General features: G+C 42.5%; 1 protein-coding gene across 1 annotated transcript in view; it reads left to right on the plus strand.

Annotated features, from left to right (window-relative positions):
• Positions 1-26,819, plus strand: part of LOC135546846 (titin-like) — a 174,075-nt gene that overhangs the window by 5,577 nt on the left and 141,679 nt on the right. Inside the window, 34 exon segments of the mRNA XM_064975418.1 lie at positions 684-851; positions 1,080-1,206; positions 4,378-4,458; positions 4,752-4,807; positions 4,861-4,926; positions 5,055-5,313; positions 5,445-5,529; positions 5,929-6,153; positions 6,260-6,402; positions 6,668-6,822; positions 7,016-7,243; positions 7,351-7,595; positions 7,692-7,960; positions 8,050-8,214; positions 9,983-10,151; positions 10,307-11,986; positions 12,131-12,408; positions 12,552-12,818; positions 12,934-13,206; positions 13,303-13,392; positions 13,395-13,565; positions 13,648-13,908; positions 19,724-19,984; positions 20,102-20,365; positions 20,487-20,747; positions 20,854-21,114; positions 21,197-21,457; positions 21,552-21,693; positions 23,790-23,958; positions 24,053-24,284; positions 24,526-24,615; positions 24,863-24,988; positions 25,327-25,535; positions 25,793-26,185. Of these exon segments, the coding sequence (XP_064831490.1) occupies positions 684-851; positions 1,080-1,206; positions 4,378-4,458; positions 4,752-4,807; positions 4,861-4,926; positions 5,055-5,313; positions 5,445-5,529; positions 5,929-6,153; positions 6,260-6,402; positions 6,668-6,822; positions 7,016-7,243; positions 7,351-7,595; positions 7,692-7,960; positions 8,050-8,214; positions 9,983-10,151; positions 10,307-11,986; positions 12,131-12,408; positions 12,552-12,818; positions 12,934-13,206; positions 13,303-13,392; positions 13,395-13,565; positions 13,648-13,908; positions 19,724-19,984; positions 20,102-20,365; positions 20,487-20,747; positions 20,854-21,114; positions 21,197-21,457; positions 21,552-21,693; positions 23,790-23,958; positions 24,053-24,284; positions 24,526-24,615; positions 24,863-24,988; positions 25,327-25,535; positions 25,793-26,185 (8,130 nt within the window).

The raw sequence follows: 26,819 nt of genomic DNA on the forward strand, positions 1-26,819 counted from the left end.
TTTATACACCTAATATACTCTATAACTATCCTGCCCCTGGCCAGTTCATAATGTAGAACATGCCAGACTCTATAGCGGTTGAAACAGCGATAGAGACACGCACTGATGACGCTGTGCTACAGCACAGAGAAATGGAAATCTCCACTGTCACATGTATGATGACAACCAAGAGGCAGGAAGCTTAAAGATTGCACGTACTGTATTGTTTTCTTTACTTCTCTGAGCACTTTCCCAAATCGCTCACATCAACTATACAGTATGTTGGCACTATTTAAATTGAAGTCACTGCATGAACCTATTTTCTCTGCACTTAAGGCAGTGATTTAGGTCCGTATTTTGAACATACCGATTAGAAGAGGAAATTTCGGTCTCAAATCTGTTTAGCACGTGTCCGAGTGCACACAAGTCTGTTGAGCAGATCCTTGATAATTCTATTGTGCACCTGCATGATTCATTTTCAATATTACACAACCTACTCGAACTAACACGATTCCATGCTTTAACGATGACATGTTATTACCAGGTAATGCACATCAAGACTTGTTTTATATACAGGTTGTGTGGAGTTTGTCCAAAGTGTTTGTAATCAGAATGTGAATCTGTTTGCTGTTGAAGTGACTGCTGCCATGGATGATGTGTATGATCTATGTGCTCGATGACATTCACTGCTTGTTGTCTCAAAGGTTGAGGGTGGGAAAAAAGCGGAGGCAAAGGCTACAGTTGTTGCTGCTGTTGACCAAGCACGTGTTCGGAAGCCAATGCATGGAGAGAAGGGTCATGCTGGAGAGGAAACTTATGAATCTGATTTAAAACAGCAGTCAATGCTGTCTACCACTGAGCAACAAGTCACAGTGACAACTGAGGCTGTGCATATACCAATGATACCACCAATGGCAATTCAAACAACAGCTGATGACCAGAGTATTCATGTAACCCAGGTTTGCTATCTTTTTATTATGAAAAGATGCTTATTGCCAAGTTGTCTCCGATAACATTATATGTAATGTCCTGCTTGTTATTCTAATTTCTGCATTGAGTTTATTGTCCTCATTCTATCCACACTCTGTTGGTTACTTTAGATACAAAGAGGTACAGAAACTACTATCGCCCACGTGGATGCAGCTCCTGCGCCATCCCCAATTCCACATTTCACAGTTTCAAAAGTTATGGTTCCTGAACCTGACCATAGCTATGAGGTAAGCATAGGTCAAATCAGGCCAGCAGTGGTATACAATTGTTGTAGTGCTTCAGTTAGTATACAGTGCATTCAGAAAGTTTAGACTTTTTCCACATTTTGTTTCGTTACAGCCTTATTCTAAAATGTATTAAATTGTTTTTCCCCCCTCATCAATCTACACACAATACCCCATAATAACAAAGCAAAAACAAGTTTTTAGACATTTTTGCACATTTATTTAAAATAAAAAACTGAAATATCACATGTACATAAGTATTCAGACCCTTTACTCAGTACTTTGTTGAAACACATTTCGCAGCGATGACAGCCTTGTCTTCTTGGGTATGACGCTATACGCTTGGCACACCTGTATTTGGGGAGTTTCTCCCATTCTTCCCTGCAGATCCCCTCAAGCTTTGCCAGGTTGGATGGGGTCTCTACATTTCCAGGTCTCTACAGAGATGTTCGATCGATTTCGAGTCCGGGCTCGAGCTGGGCCGCTCAAGTTAATTCAGAGAGTTGTCCCGAAGCTACACCTGTGTCGTCTTGGCTGTGTGCTAAGAGTCGTTGTCCTGTTGGAAGGTAAACCTTCACCCCATTCTGAGGTCCTGAGCGCTCTGGAGCAGGTTTTCATCAAGGATCTCTCTGTACTTTGCTCCCTTCATCTTTCCCTCAATCCTGACTAGTCTCCCAGTCCCTGCCGCTGAAATAAAGTTGTGGCCAAAAGTTTTGAGAATGACACAAATATTCATTTTCACAAAGTCTGCTGCCTCAGTTTGTATGATGGCAATTTGCATATACTCCAGAATGATATGAAAAGTGATCAAATTAATTGCAATTAATTGCAAAGTCCCTCTTTGCCATGCAAATTAACTGAATCCCCAAAATCACATTTCCACTGCATTTCAGCCCTGCCACAAAAGGACCAGCTGACATCATGTCAGTGATTCTCTCGTTAACACAGGTGTGTGTGAGTGTTGTCGAGGACAAGTCTGGAGATCACTCTGTCATGCTGATTGAGTTCGAATAACAGATTGGAAGCTTCAAAAGGAGGGTGGTGCTTGGAATCATTGTTCTTCGTCTGTCAACCATGGTTACCTGCAAGGAAACACGTGCCGTCATCATTGCTTTGCACAAAAAGGGCTTCACAGGCAAGGATACTGCTGCCAGTAAGATTGCACCAAAATCAACCATTTATCGGATTATCAAGAACTTCAAGGAGAGCGGTTCAATTGTTGTGAAGAAGGCTTCAGGGCACCCAAGAAAGTCCAGAAAGCGCCAGGACCGTCTCCTAAAGTTGATTCAGCTGCAGGATCGAGGCACCACAATTGCAGAGCTTGCTCAGGAATGGCAGCAGGCAGGTGTGAGTGCATCTGCACGCACAGTGAGGCGAAGACTTTTGGAGTGGCAAAGAAGCCACTTCTCTCCAGGAAAAACATTGGGGACAGACTGATATTCTGCAAAAGGTACAGGGATTGGACTGCTGAGGACTGGGGTAAAGTCATTTTCTCTGATGAATCCCCTTTCCGATTTTCCCGGGAATCTGGAAAAAAGCTTGTCCGGAGAAGACAAGGTGAGCGCTACCATCAGTCCCGTGTCATGCCAACAGTAAAGCATCCTGAGACCATTCATGTGTGGGGTTGCTTCTCAGCCAAGGGAGTGGTCTCACTCACAGTTTTGCCTAAGAACACATCCATGAATAAAGAATGGTACCAACATATCCTCAGAGAGCAACTTCTCGCAACCATCCAGGAACAGTTTGGTGACGAACAATGCCTTTTCCAGCATGATGGAGCACCTTGCCATAAGGCAAAAGTGATAACTACGTGGCTTGGGGAACAAAACATCAATATTTTGGGTCCATGGCTAGGAAACTCCCCAGACTTTAATCCCATTGAGAACTTGTGGTCAATCCTCAAGAGGCGAGTGGACAAACAAAAACCCACAAATTCTGACAAACTCCAAGCATTGATTATGCAATAATGGGCTGCCATCAGTCAGGATGTGGCCCAGAAGTTAATTGACAGCATGCCAGGGCGGATTGCAGAGGTCTTGAAAAAGAAGGGTAAACACTGCAAATATTGACTCTGCATCAACTTCATGTAAATGTCAATAAAAGCCTTTGACACTTATGAAATGCTTGTAATTATACTTCAGTATTCCATAGTAACATCTGACAGAAATATCTAAAGACACTGAAGCAGCAAACTTTGTGGAAATTAATATTTGTGTAATTCTCAAAAGTTTTGGCCACGACTGTACATCCCCACAACATGATGCTGCCACTACCACGCTTCACGGTAGGGATGGTGCCAGGTTTCCCCCGGACGTGACTCTTGGCATTCAGGCTAAAGATTTCAATCTTGGTTTCATCAGAACAGAGAATCTTGTTTCTCATGGACTGAGAGTCTTTAGGGACCTTTTGGCAAATTCCAAGTGGGCTGTCATGTGCTTTTTACTAAGGAGTGTCTTCTATCTGGCCGCTCTACCATAAAGACCTGATTGGTGGAGTGCTGCAGAGATGGTTGTCCTTCTGGAAGGTTCTCCCATCTCCACAGAGAAACTCTGGAGCTCTGTCAGAGTCACCATTGGGTTCTTGGTCACCTCCCTGGCCAAGGTCCTCCCCCGATTGCTCAGTTTGGCCGGGCAGCCAGCTCTAGGAAGAGTCGTGGTGGTGCCAAACTTCTTCCATTTAAGAATGATGGAGGCCACTGTGTTCTCGGGGACCTTTCAATGCTGGAGACATTTTTTGGTACCCTTCCCCAGATCTGTGCCTCGTTACAATCTTTTCTTGGAGCTTTACAGCGGTTCCCTTGACCTCATGGCTTGTTTTTTGCTCTGACGTCCACTGTCAACTGTGGGACCTCATGTAGACAGGTGTGTGCCTTTCCAAATCACATCCAATCAGTTGAATTTACCACAGGTGGACACCAATCAAGTTGTAGAAACATCTCAAGGATGATCAATGGAGATAGATTTTGAGTCTCATAGCAAAGGGTCTGAATACTTATGTAAATAAGGTATTTCTGTTTTTTATTTGAATGCTCCCTTCATCCGTACATTGTACATTGTTATCCATTCCATTATATTTTTAAGTGATCGTCCTTAATATTGCTAAACAAAGCAGGCAATATCTTAATGCTTTGTTCTGATTCGTGATGATAATGGTATTTTCCTTGGTTTGGGTCAGGTTTCAGTAGCAGGTTCTGCTATTGCCACACTGCAGAAAGAGTTATCCTCTACCTCTGCACATGTTGCTCAAAAGATGATTTCGACAATCAGTGACAGACTGAGATAGGCGCTAGGTTTACAGGGGGAATGGAGCAAATGTATAAGACTTTGGAAACAAAGGTTTGTAGTCTGGAGTGTTGTGCCCTCTAAAATAACACTGTGTGGAGTCTCACCTCACTGATTGGTATTGGTAAACCTCCTCTTCACCATAACGCTGAAGCCACGCTACGCCCCCTTTGTTTCAGAATCCATTTGCTTCATAAAGAAAACCTAGCTTGCTCTCCTCTTCTTCCTCTTCATTTATCTGTTTCCAACCTGTTGTCACAAATCTTCTTCTTTCTAGGATTAATTCTTAACTTGCGTCCATTTCACCCATGTTTCACCACTCCTAAAGTCATAGTTCAGATACTGTACTGTTTGTGACTTTTTGTAACTTATATGCATTTTAACAGATTGTTGAGACTGCAGCAGTCCCATCCCATGCAGAAGAGCCAGTTGTGCCACCTACTCTTGTAGCTGTAAGTATTTCTCTAGTGGCTTTATTTCAGGTTATATATACATTATTGTTGTCTATTCAAGCATAATTTCTAACTTCATCTATGTCAATATTTTGTAATACGTATATTTAAAAAATGAATGTTTTCAGGGCTTGAACAACGTGACTGTGACTGAGGGTGAATCTGTGACTCTGGAATGTCAGATCACTGGTCACCCTGCCCCTGGCATCATGTGGTTCAGAGAGGACTACAGAATTGAGAGCTCCATTGACTTCCAGATCACTTATGAGAGTAAATGTGCCCGTCTGGTCATCCGCGAGACCTTCGTAGAAGACAGCGGTCGCTTCACTTGCACTGCTACTAGCGAGGCTGGAACCATCAGTACATCCTGCTACCTGCTTGTCAAAGGTAAACAGGCAGTTTAGTTTTTTCTCACAATGACTACTTACTGTTGAGGTTGAATACTGTACTGCCAAATGGTTAATTGGGTGTATTGGTTTATGAATGTGCTAATACTTGTATACATTTCTTTCTTCTAGTAACTGAGGAGATTGAGACCAGGGAAGAGATGACACAAGAGATGACACAGCAGGAAATGATGACACAGCAGAGAACTGTCACTATGTTTGACTTTACAACTAAAGAGAAACAGTAAGTGCCAACTATTTTCTACCACCACATTTGCAAACTCATGGCAGGTATTATGTATTGTGTACTAGATGTTGACAAGGGAAAACATAATCATTCTATGCTGCTCATCATACATTATGAAATCAATTTACAGCAGATCATAGTGAATCTTCCCTGTTTGAGTTTTTCAAATGGGGATGAAAGAAGTTGGACTAATCCTACTTCAGATTCATTAGTAGAGGGTCCTCACTCAAAAAGAAGAGATTTTCAAGGTTCTTTTATGCTCAACGTTTTAATGTTTCGACTGTAAGTTCATTGTAAGTCTAATCTTATTTCAAGCACTTTTTGAGATACATTTGCCCTAATTACTGTATATTTCCAATGTCCTTCTAGCTTTGCTGTTGAAGCAAAGGAGGAGACCATGTCGGAGGTGAATGTCACCACCGCAGGATCACCAGTAGATACTGCAGATGCTGTCGCTCCCTTCTTTGTCAAGAAGCCAACTGTGCAGAAGTTGGTGGAGGGCGGAAGAGTTGTCTTTGAGTGCCAGATCGGAGGCAGCCACAAGCCCAACATTATCTGGAAGAAGACTGGAGTGCCCCTTACTACAGGATACAGGTAGCCTACTTGTGACACATTTTCAATGAATGTCTATTATGCATTTGTAAGAGTGTATTGATAATTAATTGTACTGTTTACAATATATTACTTATTCATCCATTAGATATAAAGTGCACTACAATAAGGAGAGTGGAGTGTGTAAATTGGAGATCTCCATGACGTTTGCTGATGATGCTGGAGAGTACTCCATCTTTGTCAAGAACCCTCTTGGAGAAGAGTCTGCCTCAGCCAGTCTGCTGGAGGAAGGTCAGTCTCTTTAATCAGAATGTTGTTTAATCTCATGGACTACAAATCCAGTAATATGATGCATCCTAAATGGCACTCTGTTCCTTACATACTGTAGTGCACTACTTTTGACCAGAGCCCTATGGTCCTTGGTCAAAAGTAGTGCATTACATAGGGAACCAGGTGCAATTTGGGACACACTCATTTTCTATATCTGGGCCTGTGAAACCAACTATATCTGGGTGTGTCTTAACTTTTGTTTATACATTGTATATGTTGTTTACAGGGGAATACGAAGAATACATGAAGAAACATGAAATTACCTATAATACTGAAGTGACTACGGTGCAGGCGAATGTTTCCCCTGTTGTTGTGAGCGAATATGACGACCAGAAGTGCATCCAGAGAATGGCACAGATGCAAAGCTTTGTTAGAACTCAGGTATTTGGATGTATAAAAAAAACTACACACTAACCTGGGTACCAATCTGTTTGACACGGAGTACAATGAGTGGAATGTTAGCACAAATCGACTGGTACCCAGGCTAGCAGTGCGCTATCATTGTGACGTTATGGTATTTGTTCTCAGCCACTTGTTTTGAGACAAGACATGTTTAATTCCTATGTGTTTACAGGAACTCCAGATTTCTTCCTTTGAGGAGAGGATCATCCACGAGATTGAGGTCCGCATCCTGCAGATTACATACCAACAGATTGTGACTGAGGATCGGGAAGAGATGGTGACTTGTGCAGACCGTGAGGCTGTACAGTCAGCCTTTGCCACTCCAGTTAAAAACTACAGCATCATGGAAGGAATGGGGGTCACTTTCCACTGCAAAATGGCAGGAACTCCACTACCCAAGGTAGTAAAGAAACCATGTATTTTTATTTGATACAAAGTGTCCATTCCACTTAATTTAAAATGTTGTATATTTTATATAGTCATCAAGTTTTTCTTGTCCCTCAAAAGATCGTATGGTATAAAGATGGCAAGCGTATCCATCATGGCGGCCGTTACCAGATGGAGAGTCTTCAGGATGGTAGAGCCAGCCTGCGTCTTCCTGTGGTGCTGCCAGAAGATGAAGGTGTTTACACAGCATTTGCCAGCAACATGAAGGGAAATTCTGTGAGCTCTGGGAAACTGTATGTGGAGCCCACTGCCATTGCAGTAGCTCAGCGTTACACACCTGAACCTCAGGCAATGCAGAGAATTAGGTGAGATTTTTATTACCATATGTATTTTAATGTATATTTGTTTTAACATCATAAAAATGTGCCAAGTATCACTGATTTTGGTATTTATTTCCTCAGGTCTCAGTCCCCAAGATCTCTGAGTCGTTCTCCCGGACGCTCTACAAGCCGCTCTCCCGGGCGTTCTCCCGGACGCTCTACAAGCCGCTCTCCTGCCCGCTCTCCTGCAAGCAGGCTTGATGACACTGATGAGAGTCAGCTGGAAAGACTATACAAGCCTGTGTTTGTCTTGAAGCCACAGTCATTCAAGTGTGCTGAAGGGCAGACTGCCAGATTTGACCTGAAAGTAGTTGGTAGACCCATGCCTGACACTTTCTGGTTCCACAATGGTAAGTGATGTGAAAACATGATACATCGTCTAGGATATGTTTTATAAAATAAATATTAGAACTATTATTCCTTTCTTTGTTCTTTTCAGGACACCAAGTTGTCAATGATTACACCCACAAGATAGTGGTGAAGGAAGATGGAACTCAGTCACTGATTGTGGTTCCAGCCACGCCCCATGACTCTGGGGAGTGGACGGTAGTTGCTCAAAACAGAGCTGGGAAAAGCTCTGTGTCCATAACACTTACAGTTGATGGTAAGATCTTTGTATTGTATCTGGTATACTCATTCCTCATTTTAAAGCAAAAAAATAATTGTCAGTTTGTATTGATACATAATAAACCAGGGCTTTTCAATGTAGGTCCTGGAGGGCCGAAACATTTCTGTTTTTCATTCTCTCCTTGCAGCCCTCCAGGGGCAGAATTGAAAAGCCCTGTCATATACAGTGCATTCGGAAAGAATTCAGATCCCTTGACTTTTTCCACATTCTCTTACATTATAGCCTTATTCTAAAATCGAATAAATAAGACATTTTCCTCATCAATTTACACACAATACCCCATAATGACAAAGCGAAAACAGGTTTTTTGAATTTTTTGTAAATGTATAAAAAAAAAAAGTATTCAGATATTTTGCTGTGAGACTCAAAATTGAACTCAGGTGAATCCTGTTTCCATTGATCATCCTTGAGATGTTTTTACAACTTGACTGGAGTCCACCTGTGGTAAATTCAATTGATTGGACATGATTTGGAAAGACACACCTGTTTATATAAGGTCCCACAGTTGACAGTGCATGTCATAGCAAAGACCAAGCCATGAGGTTGAAGGATTTGTCTGTAGAGCTCTGAGACAGGATTGTGTCAAGGCACAGATCTGGGGAAGGGTACCAAAAAATGTCTGCAGCATTGAAGGTCCCCAAGGACACAGTAGCCTCTATCAATCTCAAATGGAAGAAGTTTGGAACCACCAAGACTCTTCCTAGAGCTGGCCACCCGGCCAAACTGAGCAATCGGTGGAGAAGGGCCTTGGTCAGGGACGTTACCAAAAACTCTATGGTCACTCTGACATGGCTCCAAAGTTCCTCTATGAAGATGGGAGAATTTTCCAGAAGGACAACCATCTCTGCAGAACTCCACCAATCAGGCCTTTATGGTAGAGTGGCCAGACAGAAGCCACTCCTCAGTAAAAGGCACATGACAGCCTACTTGGAGTTTGCCAAAAGACACCTAAAGACTCTCAGACCATGAGAAATAAGATTCTCTGTTCTGATGTAACCAAGATTGAACTCTTTGGCCTGAATGCCAAGCGTTACGTCTGGAGGAAACCTGGCACCATCCCTACGGTGAAGCATGGTGGTGACAGCATCATGCTGTGGGGATGTTTTTCAGCTGCAGGGAGACTAGTCAGGATATAGGGAAAGATAAACGGAGCAAAGTACAGAGAGATCCTTGATGAAAACTTGCTCCATAGTACTCAGGACCTCAGACTGGGGTGAAGGTTCACCTTCCAACGTGACAACGGCCCTAAGCACACAGCCAAGACAACGCAGGAGTGGCTTCCTTGTGTGGCCCAGCCAGAGCCCGAACTTGAACCTGATCGAACATCTCTGCAGAGACCTGAAAATAGGTGTGCAGCGTCACTCCCCATCCAACCTGACAAAGCTTGAGAGGATCTGCAGAACTGAATGGGAAAAACTCTCCAAATGCAGGTGTGCCAAGGTTATAGTGTCATACCTAAGAAAGCTTGAGGCTGTAATCGCTGCCAAAGGTGATTCAACAAAGTACTGAGGAAATGTTCTGAATACTTATGTAAATGTGATATTTCAGTTGTAGTTTTTTTTTATAAATGTGCAAACATTTATAAAAAACAGTTTTTGCTTTGTCATAATGGGATCATTTGTGTAGATTGATCAGAAAAAAAAGAAAAAAATGTAGAAAAGTCAAGGGGTGTGTATCATTTCCGAATGAACTGAACCATTGTTGAATGATAGCATTGTTCTCATGTGTGTTTCTCCATGTACAGCCAAAGAGAACCTGGTCAGACCCCAGTTTATTGAGAAGCTGAAGAACGTCAGTGTCAAGAAAGGCACTCTGGTTGAGTTGGCTGTCAAAGCCATCGGAAACCCCCTGCCTGACATTGTTTGGCTGAAAAACAGTGACATCATCTCCCCACAGAAGCACCCAAATATTAAGTATGTGTTTTTCCCCACCTGCCATCTCAATGTGCACATGCCTATGATATACATCAAGTGCACCAAATACCTCTCCAGTCCTTATGATATGTATATTATTACTATCTTTATATTACAAGGCTGTACTGATTTACTAACAATGATGTCTGTTGTAGGATTGAGGGCCTCAAGGGACAAGCCAAATTCTATATCCCACAATCTGTGAGTTCTGATAGTGCCTGGTACACAGCCACAGCCATTAACAAAGCTGGAAGAGATACCACTCGCTGCAGGGTCAACATTGAAGTGGATGTTGCTGCACCTGCACCGGAGAGGAGACTCATTATCACCAAGGGAACCTACAAGGCCAAGGAAATTGCAGCTCCAGAGTTGGAATCTCTGCATCTACGTTATGGCCAAGAGCAGTGGGAGGAGGCTGACCTATATGACAAGGTCAAGCAGCAGAAACCGCAGTTTAAGAAGAAGCTGACTTCCGTCAGGATGAAGCATTCTGGTGCTGTCCACTTTGAATGCAGACTGACCCCTATTGGTGACCCCACTATGGTTGTTGAGTGGTTACTTGATGGCAAACCCCTTGCAGCTGCTAACAGATTGCGCATGGTTAATGAATTTGGCTACTGTAGTCTTGACTTTGAAGTTGCCTATGCCAGAGACAGTGGTGTTATCACCTGCAGAGCCACTAACAAATTTGGAGTTGACCAGACCTCAGCTACACTCATTGTAAAGGATGAGAAGAGCCTTGTTGAGGAGGGCAAGAGGGAAATATACAGAATTGATGAGATGGAGCGCATGGCTCACGAAGGAGGTCCTTCTGGAGTCACTGCAGATGAGTATTCAGAGAAGTCAAAGCCTGAAATTGTCCTTCTTCCCGAGCCAGCAAGAGTGTTGGAAGGTGACATTGCAAGATTCCGTTGCAGAGTGATTGGTTATCCTATGCCTAAGGTCAACTGGTACCTCAATAAGCAGCTCATTCGAAAGAGCAAGAGAATGAGACTTCGCTATGATGGCATTTACTATCTTGAGATTATCGATATCAAGTTATATGATGCAGGATATGTCAAAGTGGTAGCAGAGAACCCTGAGGGCACAGCTGAGCATCTGGTGAAGATAGAGATCACACAGAAAGAGGACTTCAGATCTATTCTCCGTCGCATTCCTGAACCAAAGGCACATGACACTACTGAACATGAAAGAATTAGCTTTGAAGTTGTGAAGGTTGACAGATCTGCTGATGCCCAACCAAAGGAAGTTGTCAAACTGAGGAAGACTGAAAGAGTCATTCATGAGAAGTCCACAGAGGAGACAGATGAGTTGAAGAGCAAATTTAAGCGCAGGACAGAGGAAGGATATTATGAAGCCATCACTGCTATGGAGCTCAAGTCTCGTAAGAAGGATGAGTCCTATGAGGACATGCTTAGGAAGAGGAAGGAAGAACTGCTTCACCATCAGAAAATGTTGTCTGAGGCTAAGAACAAGAAAGACTTGGAGGAGGGAAAACTCACCATCCCCACAATCAAACCAGAGAAAGTACAGCTCTCTCCCAGCATGGAAGCTCCAAAGATCTTGGAACGCATTGCAAGCCAGACCGTGTCTCAGACCGAGGAAGTTCGCTTCAGAGTCAGAGTTGTTGGCAAACCGGAACCTGAGTGCCAGTGGTTCAAGAATGGAATCCTACTGGAGAAGACAGATCGTATTTACTGGTTCTGGCCTGAAGACCACGTATGTGAATTAGTGGTCAGAGATGTCACAGCAGAAGACTCTGCTAGCATCATGGTCAAAGCCATAAACATTGCTGGAGAGGCTTCAAGCCAGGCACTCCTGCTGGTGCAAGGTAAATTATCTATTTCAATGCATATGAAGCTTGTATTCTACAAATAGTTAAAAGTTGTATGTAATTTTGTATAAAGATATATAGAACTGTTCTGTCTACCTTAAAAAATCATATTAAATGTGTCTTTCCTTTGTTTCACTTTAACCACGACAGTTATTAACTTTGCTCAACAACTAGAGGATGTGGAAGCTAAAGAGAAGGACACCATGGCGACCTTTGAGTGTGAGACCAATGAGCCTTTTGTTAAAGTCAAATGGCTGATGAACAATGCAGAGATTTTCTCTGGAGACAAATACAGGATGCACTCAGACAGAAAGGTTCATTTCCTTTCTGTACTGACCATCAACATGAAGGACGATGCAGAATACAGTTGTGCTGTTATTGAAGATGACCACATCAGGACCACTGCCAGACTCAATGTGGAAGGTTGGTCGTTTTTCTTACTATACTATATCACTTTCACGGACTTCAACAGTTATTTTCAACTGTGAAAATAGGGGCGTTGGAATATGTTAATTATAGAACAGTAATTCTGAAACTGTTTAACTTAAAATGTTCCTATCGTGCAGGTGCTTCACTGTCAATCGTGAAGAGGCTGGAGAACATTGAAGTGCCTGAGACCTACTCTGGGGAGTTTGAGGTAGAATTGTCTCGAGAGGATGCTGAAGGTACATGGTACTTCAATGACAAGGAAATCACGCCCAGCAGCAAATATGTTACCTCATCCTGTCGTGGACGCCATACCTTGTCTGTCAAAGACATCAAGAAAGAAGATCAGGGAAAATATACATTCAAAATTTACGATATGCAGACCAGTGCCTCCCTGAAGATGAAACGTGAGTTGTGACTTTGTTATTAGAGTGGTTAGCTTCTTCTCTTATTCTCAAGACAACCATTACTGTTGAAAAGGTGGGATGAACAGCGTAACAATGTCAATGTCTGTTCCTTCAGTGCGCCCTGTGACACTGATGCAACCCCTCACTGACCTGACAATCTGCGAGGGTGACATTGCTCAATTAGAAGTGCGATTCTCTCAGGAAAACGTTGAGGGAACATGGATGAAGAATGGCCAAGCAATCTCCGCTACAAATCGCATCCACATCGTTATCGACAAACTGGTCCACAAGCTGCTTGTTGAAAATGTGAGCAGAGATGATGCTGCAACATACTCATTCTTTGTCCCAACTCAGGATATCGCAACCTCTGGGAAGTTGAACATTCAAAGTAAGCAACTTTTATCAGTTTGACTATATTCATATTGGTATAATTATATTGTGAATCACCAGATTTTTTAAATTATATTTTTTCCCTGTTTTACAGCGGTTGAAATTTTGAGCCCACTCACGGATGTTACCGCAGTTGAGGGCACCAAGGCTGTTATTGAGACTAAAATCTCTGCTGCTGATGTTACTCTGTGAAATGGTACCACAATGACAAACTTGTGATGCCCAGTGAGAGAATCCAGATGCTTGAAAAGGGTTCCAAACAGCACCTGGTATTCCACAGGACCTTTGCCTCTGATGAAGGAACCTACAAGCTATGTGTTGGCAAAGCTGGCTCGAGCTGTAAACTGACTATTGAAAGTATGTTTTTTTTTACTGTATTGCAAGTTCATTCAGACCCCATTTATACAGACCCTATTCAACCTATTTTGTTATTTTACAGAAATTCATATCGTGAAGCATATGGAGGATCAAGTTTGCACAGAGAGCCAGAATATAACATTTAAAGTCGAGGTTTCCCACCCTGGCATTGCCGCTGTGTGGACATTCAAGAAACAAGAACTCAAAGCTGGTCCAAAGCACAAGATTGAGGCCAAGGGCAAGAATTACAGCCTGACTGTCATTAACACCATGAAGGATGAAGAAGGGCAATACACATTCGCTGCTGGTGAACAGACATCCAGTGCAAAGATTTCTGTGTCAGGTATGTTTAACGTCTTCATGATATTGTACATAAACTCCTTCTGAAAAGATCCATTGATTTCCACTGCACTGACTCAAAGTTGTCTGCTGAGTTGGAAACGATTAGGGTGTTTTCACATATAGTAATTTTTTAAATAACCAATCTCAGTCCTCTTTAAAGTGATCTCTGGAGTAAAACATGCCAACATTCCTTCAATGCACTCTAGGTTTTTACAAAGTGCAGGAAAAGCCATTCCATCCGAATGTGCTATCGCACAGCCAGATACATTTTGGAAGCTAATATATTGCATTTAGTTACAAAATAAGACATAATAATTGTAATCAGAAGATAGATACTATTACCATGTAAATATTATTGATAACATAATAAATAGCAGCAGAATAAATGCAGATGAAATAATGCTGTAATTTAAAATTGTACACTTAATGTAAGCTACTAACCCTTTAAGAAGAAGAATTGATTTTGTACCCTGTTGTGATTCTCAACAAATATGTTGATGTGTTCTCACACTATTCAACCCCCACAATCGAATAAACAGTTTATGAAGCTCTCTTAGCCTTTTGGTCACATATTGCAAAAAATATTCGTAACTAAAAATACCACACATATTTAGGAAATTCTGTGCATCCTTGACAATCGCTTTTATTTATTTTTCACCATTATTTAACCAGGTAGGCCAGTTAAGAACAAGTTTTCATTTACAACTGTGACCTGGCAAAGATAAAGCAAAGCAGTGTGACAAAAACAAAAACACAGAGTTACACATGGAGTAAATAAACATACAGTCAATAACACAATAGAAAAATCTATGTACAGTGTGTGCAAATATAGAAGATTAGGGAGGTAAGTCAATAAATAGGCCATGGAGAAGAAATAATTACAATTTAGCATTAACACTGGAGTGATAGATGTGCAGATGATGATGTGCACGTAGAGATACCGGGGTGCAAAAGAGCAAGAGGATAAGTAACAATATGGGGATGAGGTAGTCGGGTGTGCTATTTACAGATTGGCTGTGTACAGGTACAGTGATCGGTAAGCTGCTCTGACAGCTGATGCATAAAGTTAGAGAGGGAGATATAAGACTCCAGCTTCAGTGATTTTTGCAATTCGTTCCAGTCATTGGCAGCAGAGAACTGGAAGGAAAGGCGGCCAAAGTAAGTGTTGGCTTTGGGGATGACCAGTGAAATATACGGGTGGGTGTTGCTATGGTGACCAGTGAGCTGAGACAAGGCGGGGCTTTATCTAGCATAGACTTATAGATGACCTGGAGCCAGTGGGTTTGGCGATGAATATGTAGTGAGGGCCAGGCAACGAGAGCATACAGGTCGCAGTGGTGGGTAGTATATGGGGCTTTGGTGACAAAACAGATGGCACTGTGATAGACTACATCCAATTTGCTGAGTAGAGTGTTGGAGGCTATTTTGTAAATGACATCGCCAAAGTCAAGGATCTGTAGGACAGTCAGTTTTACAAGGGTATGTTTTACAGCATGAGTGACGGAGGCTTTGTTGCGAAATAGGAAGCCGATTCTAGATTTAATTTTGGATTGGAGATGCTCCTCTGGAAGGAGAGTTTACAGTCTAACCAAGTGATCTAGCTGAGTTCTCATAGGGTCCAGTGAGAAGCTAGGTGAGCTGGAGACACGGCAATTCAGACAGCTAGCGGGCCGGGGCTAGCAGGCTCGCAGAAGGGCCTTCGGGGGATGTCGCAACGGAAGAGCCTGTTGAAACTCCCTCGGACGGTTACGTCGGCAGAACAGTCGTGATGGATCGGCGGGGCTCTGTGTCGGGAGTATAAGGGTCCAGGCCAATTGGCAAAATGGGTATTGTAGCCCAAGAATTGGCTGATGGACCTCTTCAGCTAGCTGGGAGATGGGCCTAGCTCCTGGCTTGCTCCAGGCTAACTGGTGCTCGCTTCGGGACGGAGATGTTAGCCAGGAGTAGCCACTCGGATAGCAGCTAGTTAGCTGCGATGATCCGGTGTAAAGGCTCAGAGCTTGCTGGAGGAATCCGGAGATGTGGAGATATGGTAGAGGAAAAAGCAGTCCGATATGCTCTAGACTGCTAGCGGGCCGGGGCTAACAGGCTAGCAGATGGGCCTTCGAGGGATGTCGTGACGGAGGAGCCTGTTAAAACCCCCTCGGACGGTTACGTCGACAGACCAGTCGTGATGGATCGGCGGGGCTCCGTGTCGGCAGTAAAAGGGTCCAGGCCAATTGGAAAAATAGGTATTGTTGCCCAAGAATTGGCTGATGGACCTCTTCAGCTAGCCGGGAGATGGGCCGAGCTTGAGGCTAGCTCCAGGATAACTGGTGCTTGCTTCGGGACAGAGACGTTAGCCAGGAGTAGCCACTAGCCATGATAGCAGCTAGCTAGCTGTGATGATCCGGTGTAAAGGTTCAGAGCTTGCGGTAGGAATCTGGAGATGAGGAGATGTGGTAGAAAAAAAGCAAAGGGTTGATATCGCGCTGTGCAGACTGTCAGGAATTGACCGGGCTGAGGCTGGCTGATGTCCGAGTTAACGGTGATGACTGCTAGCTGTGGCTAACTGACTAGTAGCTAGTTAGCTGGCTAGCTTCTGATGGGGGTTCCGGTTCTAAAGTGAAAAAAATAGCAGATCCGTACCACATTGGGTGAGGCGGGTTATAGGAGAGTATGTTCAGTCCGTAGATGTAAATTGAGATTAAAATATACCCTGCTCAATAAAATGAAGGGAACACTAACATAACACATCCTAGATCTGAATGAATGAAATATTCTTATGAAATACTTTTTTCTTCATATAGTTGAATGTGCTGACAACAAAATCACACAAAAATTATCAATGGAAATCAAATTTATCAACCCATGGAAGAATTTGGAGTCACACTCAAAATTAAAGTGGAAAACCACACTACAGGCTGATCCAACTTTGATGTAATGTCCTTAAAACAAGTCAAAATGAGGCTCAGTAGTGTGTGTGGCCTCCAGGTGTCTGTATGACCTCCCTACAACGCCTGGGCATGCTCCTGATGAGGTGGCGGATGGTCTCATGAGGGATCTCCTCCCAGACCTGGACTAAAGCATCCGCCAACTCCTGGACAGTCTGTGGTGCAATGTGGCGTTGGTGGATGGAGCGAGACATGATGTCCCAGATGTGCTCAATTGGATTCAGGTCTGGGGAACGGGCGGGCCAGTCCATAGCATCAATGCCTTCCTCTTGCAGGAACTGCTGACACACTCCAGCCACATGAGGTCTAGCATTGTCTTGCATTAGGAGGAACCCAGGGCCAACCGCACCAGCATATGGTCTCACAAGGGGTCTGAGGATCTCATCTCAATACCTAATGGCAGTCAGGCTACCGCTGACGAGCACATGGAGGGCTATGCGGCCCCCCAAAGAAATGCCACCCCACACCATGACTGACCCACCGCCAAACCGGTCATGCTGGAGGATGTTGCAGGCAGCAGAACGTTCCCCACTGCGTCTCCAGACTGTCACGTCTGTCACATGTGCTCAGTGTGAACCTGCTTTCATCTGTGAAGAGCACAGGGCGAAACGTCCTGCACGGTGTTGGGCTGTAAGCACAACCCCAACCTGTGGACGTCGGGCCCTCATACCACCCTCATGGAGTCTGTTTCTGACCGTTTGAGCAGACACATGCACATTTGTGGCCTGCTGGAGGTCATTTTGCAGGGCTCTGGCAGTGTTCCTCCTGCTCCTCCTTGCACAAAGGCGGAGGTAGCGGTCCTGCTGCTGAGTTGTTGCCCTCCTACGGCCTCCTCCACGTGTCCTGATGTACTGGCCTGTCTCCTGGTAGCGCCTCCATGCTCTGGACACTACGCTGACAGACACAGCAAACCTTCTTGCCACAGCTTGCATTGATGTGTCATCCTGGATGACCTGCACTACCTGAGCCACTTGTGTGGGTTGTAGACTCCGTCTCATGCTACCACTAGAGTGAACGCACCGCCAGCATTCAAAAGTGACCAAAACATCAGCCAGGAAGCATAGGAACTGAGAAGTGGTCTGTGGTCACCACCTGCAGAACCACTCCTTTATTGGGGGTGTCTTGCTAATTGCCTATCATTTCCACCTGTTGTCTATTCCATTTGCACAACAGCATGTGAAATTTATTGTCAATCAGTGTTGCTTCCTAAGTGGACAGTTTGATTTCACTGAAGTGTGATTGACTTGGAGTTACATTGTGTTGTTTAAGTGTTCCCTTTATTTTTTTGAGCAGTGTATATACGAAGAAAAAAATATATATACATGCGACAGGACAAGGCAAACAGACTGCTATGCCATCTTGGATGGATATTAATCGCTAATTAATATCAACAAAAAAAAGCATGTTTTTTCCGCGAACCTGCGCATCATCATCTTCTCTCTTTTGTGGCACTATTGTGAGGGGTTATGGTAGGGGAAACGGTGTTGCAGTAGTCTATGTGTGGTGCGGGAATAATGACAAGTTAACTAAAACCTCTTATGGATAGGGGAGACGCTAGCGTCTCAACTGGCCAATTGCTGGGGGAAATGCAGAGCGCCAGATTCAAATAAAATGCTATAAAATTCAAACTTTCATTAAATCACACATGTAAGATACTCAATTAAAGCGACACTCGTTGTGAATCCAGCCAACATGTCAGATTTTTAAAATGCTTTTCGGCGAAAGCATAAGAAGCTATTATCTGATAGACTGCACCCATCTGCACCAGCAGTAAACAAAGGAGCTAGCATAGCAGGCGCTACACAAAACGCTGAAATAAAATATAAAAGATGCATTACCTTTGACGAGCTTCTTTTGTTGGCACTCCAATATGTCCCACAAACATCACAATTGGTCCTTTTGTTCGATTAATTCCGTCCATATATATTGAAAATGTCCATTTATAAAGCGTGTTTGATCCAGAAAAAAAACAGCTTACAAAAACGCAACGGCACGACAAAATATTTCAAAAGTTGCCTATAAACTTTGCCAAAATATTTCAAACTACTTTTGTAATACAACGTTAGGTATTTTTAAACGTTAATAATCTATCAAATTGTAGACGGGGCAATCTGTATTCAATAATGGAACGAAAAGAAACCAGCACTGCTTTTCACGTCTTGCGCAACTCACAAAAGTGTCCCCTGTTCCGAGTTGGCCTACTTCTTCATAGCACAAAGGAATAACCTCAACCATATTCTGAAGACTGGCGACATCGTGTGGCAGCGGTAGGAACTGAAAATAGGTTCCTATTAAATATCCAATGGCAAAGACAATGTAGTGAACAGAGAGGGGGAAAAATAAAAGAATCTGAACAGTTAGTCCTCGGGGTTTTGCCTGCTACATAAGTTCTGTTTTACTCACAGACATGAATCAAACATTTTTAGAAACTTCAGAGTGTTTTCTATCCAAATCTATGAATAATGTCCATATCCTATATTCTTGGCATGAGTAGCAGGAAGTTGAAATTGGGCATGCTATTTATCCAAAATGAAAATTCTGCCCCTAGCTTTAAACTGGGGAGCTTTGTGTTCACATTGCCCTAAAAAAAGGAACCAGACAGCGGAATTCAAGTGAACCAAACTCAGACAACCTCTCGAGATGTTCTCAGTTCGGTTTGCTTCAGGGGCTCTTTGAGGGATCTGAGTTCCTTTGGAGTGTTCAAACTGCACAAAATATTCACCGAACTGCACTGAGTTTACAAAAATAGCCTGAAAGGGACCAAGTCTAAAAACATCCAAAATTCCTTATTTCCATTATATTAATTATTATAACTCCACCTTTCACTACTACTTTCACTTTTAGCCTGTTATATAAAACTAAACCGTGTCTCCATGTCCCCAGGTGGTGCCATAAACAGACCACTCCAGGACGTGACTGTGGCTGAGTCTCAGACAGCTGAGCTGGAGTGTGAGGTGGCCAACCCAACTGCTGAAGGCAAGTGGCTGAAGGATGGACAACCTGTGAACTTCAGTGACAATGTCAAACATGTGAAAAATGGAGCTGTCAGACGTCTTGTTATTACCATAACTAGACCTCAGGACATCGGTGAATACACTTACCAGGTTGCAAACTCCAAGACAACAGCCATCCTGAGGGTTGAGTGTAGGTGTTACCTTTTGAGCAGAAATGTTTTGTTTGTTTTCAACTGGCATTAATATATGACTATCATAGGATTACTATATGCCTGCTGTTATGTAATGTTGATGTTTGATTTCATAGCTGTCAAAGTCAAGAAAACCCTGACGAACCAAACTGTCACTGAGACACAGGAGGCAGAGTTCAGTCTGGAGCTCAGCCACAAGAATGTGAAGGACTCACAATGGATTAAGAATGGTGTAGAGATCCAACCGAGTGAGAAATATCAAATCACAATTGATGGCATGGTCCACACCTTGAAGATCAAGAACTGCGACACACGTGATGAATCAGTTTATGGATTCAAACTTGGAAAACTATCTGCTAATGCCAAATTGAACGTTGAGAGTAAGTTAAAATATTAACTGTCGCAAATTGATGTATACAATCAAGTATACAAATGTTTCTATACTTGAGATGTTTCTACTTACCCTTTGAGGTTTTTGACTCTTGTCAATCTTTTTTTCAGCAATTAAGATTGTTAAGAAGCCTAAAGATGTGACATCACTATTGGATGCCACTGCCTCTTTTGAGCTGAGCCTGTCTCATGATGACATCCCTATCAAATGGATGTTCAATAACGTTGAGCTTAAACCAAGTGAAAACATCAAAATTCTGTCTGAGAGAAAAGCTCACAAGCTGATCATCCAGAATGTGAAGACTAACAACCATGGAGAGTACACTGCTGTAGTTGGAAACCTGCAATGCAGTGCATCTTTACATGTTGAAGGTCGGTATTGCGTTTGTGATGAATGGACTAGAGTACTGGGAATATGATCGACGAATACTCAATTGATACCTTTTACGTAAATGTTGATTTAATGTGATTTTTCCAGCTCTGCGTGTCACAAAACCCATCAAGAACATTGAGGTCCCAGAGACCCAGGTGGCCACTTTTGAATGCGAAGTGTCACATTTCAATGTCCCATCCACCTGGCTGAAGAATGGAGTGGAGATAGAAATGAGTGACAAGTTCAGGATTGTGGTGCAGGGCAAACTTCACCAGCTCAAGATCATGAACACTGGCAGTGAAGACTCTGCAGAATACACCTTTGTCTGTGGAAATGACAGAGTCTCTGCCACTTTGACTATCAATGGTAAATTCACTCTTCATTATCAAGGAAGTAATCCCCAATCATATTGTCAGTATTGATTGTAACATTTTTCTTATTTCCTTAGCCATTTTGATCACCAACTTGCTGAAAGATCTCAGTGCACAGGAGAAAGACACCATCACATTTGAAGTGAATGTCAACTATGAGGGCATCACCTACAAGTGGCTGAAGAATGGTGTTGAGATTCGCTCCACTGACAGATGCCAGAGCCGCACCAAACACCTAACTCACTCTCTCACCATCCGAAATGTTCATTTTGGTGATGGTGCAGAGTACAAGTTTGTGGCTGGTTCTGCTTCGTCATCAGCAAAGCTTTATGTTGATGGTATGTTCTTCTTTCTCTTACATTTTCTAAAACAAGGTTTTCTTTGACATTTCACAAACTTAAGTCTTATTTCTGTGCCCTCTTTGTGTTTTAGCTCGCATTATTGAATTCACCAAACATATCAAAGATATCAAGATCACAGAGAAGAAGAGGGCAACTTTTGTATGTGAGATCTCTGAGCCTAATGTACAGGTGACGTGGATGAAAGATGGACAGGAACTGGACATTTCCGAAAGGTATGTCTTATTACCAGGAATATTAGACCAGGTAAAAGATAGTTATGTATATCATAATATTCTACAATGGGTTTGTAACAGATTTCTTCCAACTCCTCCTCTGACGAAGAGGTGGAACAAGGATCGGACCAAAATGCAGCGTGGTTCGTTAGATACATCTTTAATGATGAAGAAAACACGAACAATACAAAACAACAAACGTCGAAAACCGAAACAGCCCTGACTGGTGCAACAAACACATAGACAGGAACAATCACCCACAAACACACAGTGAAACCCAGGCTACCTAAATATGGTTCTCAATCAGAGACAACGATAATCACCTGACTCTGATTGAGAACCGCCTCAGGCAGCCATAGACTAGTCTATACACCCCACACAACCCCAAGACGAAACACACTACAAATAAACCCATGTCACACCCTGGCCTGACCCAAAAAATGAAGATAACATAATAAATATAGACCAGGGCGTGACAGGGTTGGACAAAACAGTCATTGTGATTGGTTGAGACGTGTCCTAAACCATACTAAAAAATCTGTTTAGCACGGGTAAACCTATGACGTGAAAATGGGAATCTTGTTGTCTGTTAATCTGAGAAATCCCTGCTCATCCACAGCCTCATCAGGTCAGCCAGAGAATTCATTAACGTGATCTCCCCTTTAAAAGGCATATTGTACAGGGGGTTGTACAAACGTTGCTGTTTATCTCTCGACATAGTTTCAGTATTGACATTCGATCTCTGCTCTCCAATTGACAATTAACATGTCAGGAGGAGACTGGCATCTTTTCTCAGCCAGTCAAAATCATGAATCAGCATCATTTTTATGGATATACTATACAAATAAATATCAATTGAAGAACAGGTCAAATGAAATGCAGCTAATTTGGTGTTATTCTAGCTGCACGGTTTGACATGACTGTGTTAGCCTTGGTTGGCTAGCTAGCAAGCAAGGGATTTGTCAGCCAGCATGGCAACAGAACATTTAGAACGAATGACTGGGTAGCGTCCATAGATATAGAATTACAAGACTTCACTCTGGCAACCTAACCAATAGAATGAAGAGACATCTTTTCTCAGCCAGTCATGAATCGCCATAATGTTTTATGGATATATACAAAGAAATGTCAATAGACTGGGTTCGCGCCCAGGCTCTGTCGTAACCGGGAGGTCCGTGGGGCGACGCACAATTGGCCTAGTGTCATCCGGGTTAGGGAGGGGTTGGCCGGTAGGGAAATCCGTGTTTCATCGCACACCAGCGACTCCTGTGGCGGGCCTGGCGCAGTGCGCGCTAACCAAGGTTGTCTAGGTGCACAGTGTTTCCTCCGACACATTGGTGCGGCTGGCATCCAGGTTGGATGCGCTCTGTGTTAAGAAGCAGAGCGGCTTGGTTGGGTTGTGTATCGGAGGACGCATGGCTTTCAACCTTCGTCTCTCCCGAGCCCGTACGGGAGTTGTAGCGATGAGACAAGATAGTAGCTACTAAAAACTATTGGATACCACGAAATTGGGAAGAAAAAGGGGGTAAGAATCCCCCAAAAATATATAAAAAAAGAAATGTCAATAGAGAAACAGGTCAAACGACATGAAATGCAGCTATTTTGCTGACTTACCAGCTTCAGTTTGATGTGATTGCTTTAGCTGTGTAGTTGGGTAGCTCCTCTGAACAGTGTCCTGACGAGAGCACATTTTCTATGCCAGGTGAAATCACGCATCATAAGCGCATTGCTATGGATGTATCCAAAACAGCTTAAACAAATGCAAATACAGCTACTTTGCTGTTATTCTAGCTTCCCTGTTTGCCCTGACTGTTAGCCATAGTTGGCTAGCTAGCAAGCAAGGGATAATAGCATTGCCAACCAGTGTGGCAACATAACTTTTAGAACGAACAACTGTTCAAACTGTGCAATTGTACACACAAGGCTGTGCTGATTCACGGTACTTGAATCCGCCCCGAACTTATCACTGCAGCACAGCCGTGCTAAAAAAGTAGTGCTAAAAAAGTAGTTTAGCACTCCCTCTGGTGTACAATTGCTTCGATCGAATCTTAACTATTCATTTGTATCCGAACTGTTATTTCTAAATGCCTTGACAGATACACTGTATCCACTGAGGAATTCCTGCACCGTCTAATGATCCAGTCAGTCTGCATGTCTGATGCCGGAGTGTACTCTGTAATCGCTGGTGCAAGCATGTCAAAGGCTCATCTCACCGTGGAGGGCAAAGATGTCTGCATTACAGAACCTGCTGAGAAGGAAATGACGGTGAATATAAATATCACACATTTTTATATACAGAAAGAAAAACAACCTTTTTCTTATCAATTTAAACATTATTGATATGATTATTAATTTCTAGGTTGTTGAGAAACAAAGAACAACGGTCGAGTTTGAAGTCAATAAGGATGACATTGAAGGTCGCTGGCTGAGGAACGGCATTGAGCTCCAGTTTTCCGTTGAGCAGAGGTTTAGTTATGTTTGCATTAGAAAGCTTCATCGTCTGACCATCACTGAGACCTGTAGAAGTGATGCAGGAGAATACACCTTCATCGCTGGCAGGAACAGGAGGGTGGTGACACTTCATGTCAATAGTAAGTCAAACTTCATGATATACCTTTTCCGTAGTAACTGTGCAGTTACATGTCATTGCCTGTAGAGGGCATAGCAGTGCCCTCCTACCAGAGAAGAAGCAAAGCAAGTATAGACTGGAGAGATAGAGCATGATATTTTTTAACAGCTGCAATCAAAGTGATGATGACCAAGGTTTATTCCTCAGTCTTCCATCTTTCTTCATACAATTTATTTGTAATAATTGTTTTCATTTTAATTTAGTTCCCGAGCCACCTCAGATCATTAACCACATTTGTGAGGTCAAGAATGAAGGTGGTGTTGCCACCAGTTCAGCTGCACTGAATGTCGAAGGTAACCATTACATTTTTGTGTGATAATAACGGCAAGTCAAGGGAAATTATGACATAACAGAAGACCATTTGTTGTCAGCTAGTTGTAAAGGTACACCATTCATACAAATGTAATGCATTTATGTTATCGTATTAACATTAACATTTTGAAGAGGGCTAAGATTCCCATGATGTGTTTGTTTAGTCGCAGATGATATTACCTCACAAATTAAGAACTGAAATGGTTTGCTAATTCGTTTTTATTTCAGTCTCAGAAGTAGTTTCTCCTGATATTGGAGCTCCTCTGTCCCCACCTACCATGGTATCACCAATCAGCAACACCTCAACCACTGAGGGAGAGTCAGCCAGATTCCAGTGCAAAGTTTCTGGAGAAGGTATTTTGCATATTACATTGTTGGGATGAGTTGGAATAAAATTTAATTTAGTGAATTTCTGGAATTTAATTCATAATTGTAATAGTTGTAATTATAAGTATACCTTCTATTGTGTGTTCTTGTCCTTGTTGCATTAGAGGGTGAGGCACTTTATTATAAATCCATAGTTAGAGACATACCTTGATGTTTCAGTCATAGACATTCATCAGACAGAGCAAATTTGTCAGTCAGAAATTTTCAAGAATAATGTACTTTAATTCATTTTGTATGTATATATTCACATTTGCTCACAATTATTATGAATGATTATTATTTAATCCTCTCTTCTACATTCGTAGCTCTGAAGATATCCTGGTTCAGTGGTGAGAAGGAAATTAAGCAGTCAAACTTCTTTAAGATGTCTACGTTTGATAACACCTGCCAGCTGGAGATCACCAGAGTGTACTCTGAGGTTGAGGGGGAATACACCTGTGTTGCCAGAAACCCAGCAGGAATGGTCACATGCTCTGCACATTTGAAACTTGATGGTGAGTTTGCATAACTTTCTGTAACCACATGGTTTCCTATTATTTTGATGAAGTTTCGATGTAAGCCTAGAATGCATAGGTTGGGCACAAGTAGTCAAACGACACGTATTTTCACTAGACATACAGAGTATATTCAATATATAACATGATTATTCAGTATCCTTTTGAATTAAAATACTTGTTTTCTTTCACTAGGAATATACAACTTGGATATGTGTATCTGTGTTCCTTCCCTAAAAATGCTAATACTCAATTCATTGAACATGCTTCCTTTCAGGTTCAAAAACAAATGATGGATATTACATCCGATTCTCAAAGGCATGTCTCAACCAGTATTTCAACAAGCTTGTCAAGTGTAAAGAAGGAGTAAATTGCCCAAAGGCCTACTTTTATTCACCCAATAGAAAGCTGCGTGGTTCAGCATGGTGAAGTGGCCAGGTTTCATGCTTGTGTATCCAGCATGCCAATGCCAGAGATTAGCTGGTATCATAACCAGCAGCCAATTAAGCCTACTAAAGATATTGTTTTTCATTCTGATGAGATGACAAACACCACCACACTAATTATAGTTGCTGCTTTCTCTGAGCATGCTGGACAATACACTTGCAAAGCAACAAATAATGCTGGAGAGGCGGTGTGCACAGCAGCCCTTGCAGTAACCAAAGAAGAAGTTAACTTGTTATTTACCACCACCAACCAACACCTCTTATTAAACTATCCAAACGACTTCCTTCTTCTTGAAAGAACCCTATTTTCCCCATATTTTTGTTTACTAACCTCACAATTTATATCTCACAATTTAAAATAGAATAGCATAAATGTGTTAGTCACTTCTTTAGTTCTAATACCTAGATGCTTCATTCTTCTGTCACTCCTTGCTCTCCTTGCAGCTTGAGTAGGTAGTACATTCTCCTTCTGTCATTCCTTTCTCACTCCTTTCTGTCCTTGGTTGTGAAATCCCTCTCAGCGATAGCTCTGTGGACTGTACATGTTGTAGCCTATACTATCTGGAGTTGAATCCAACTGTCAAACTGCTTTTTTTGTTTGTACCATCAAAGTGGAAACATGGTCATATGATTGTAATCAGTGAAAGAGTTTGAGTTAAAATAGTTAGCATAACCTTTGTCCAGCAGGATGTCACTTCGAGGAAATGACATCTGAGCTAAGCGTTAAGTCCAATATTGCTCCTTGAAATGAGCATTCTCAAAATGTATAGATGGATCACTACAGTATCTTTTTCTTTAATTTTATAAAACTATATGGCTCTCACATACAGAGGATGAAATGAAGCCAAAATGGAAGGG

The sequence above is a fragment of the Oncorhynchus masou genome, chromosome 10 (genome assembly GCF_036934945.1).
Source record: "Oncorhynchus masou masou isolate Uvic2021 chromosome 10, UVic_Omas_1.1, whole genome shotgun sequence".
In the NCBI taxonomy this organism is placed as follows: domain Eukaryota; kingdom Metazoa; phylum Chordata; class Actinopteri; order Salmoniformes; family Salmonidae; genus Oncorhynchus; species Oncorhynchus masou.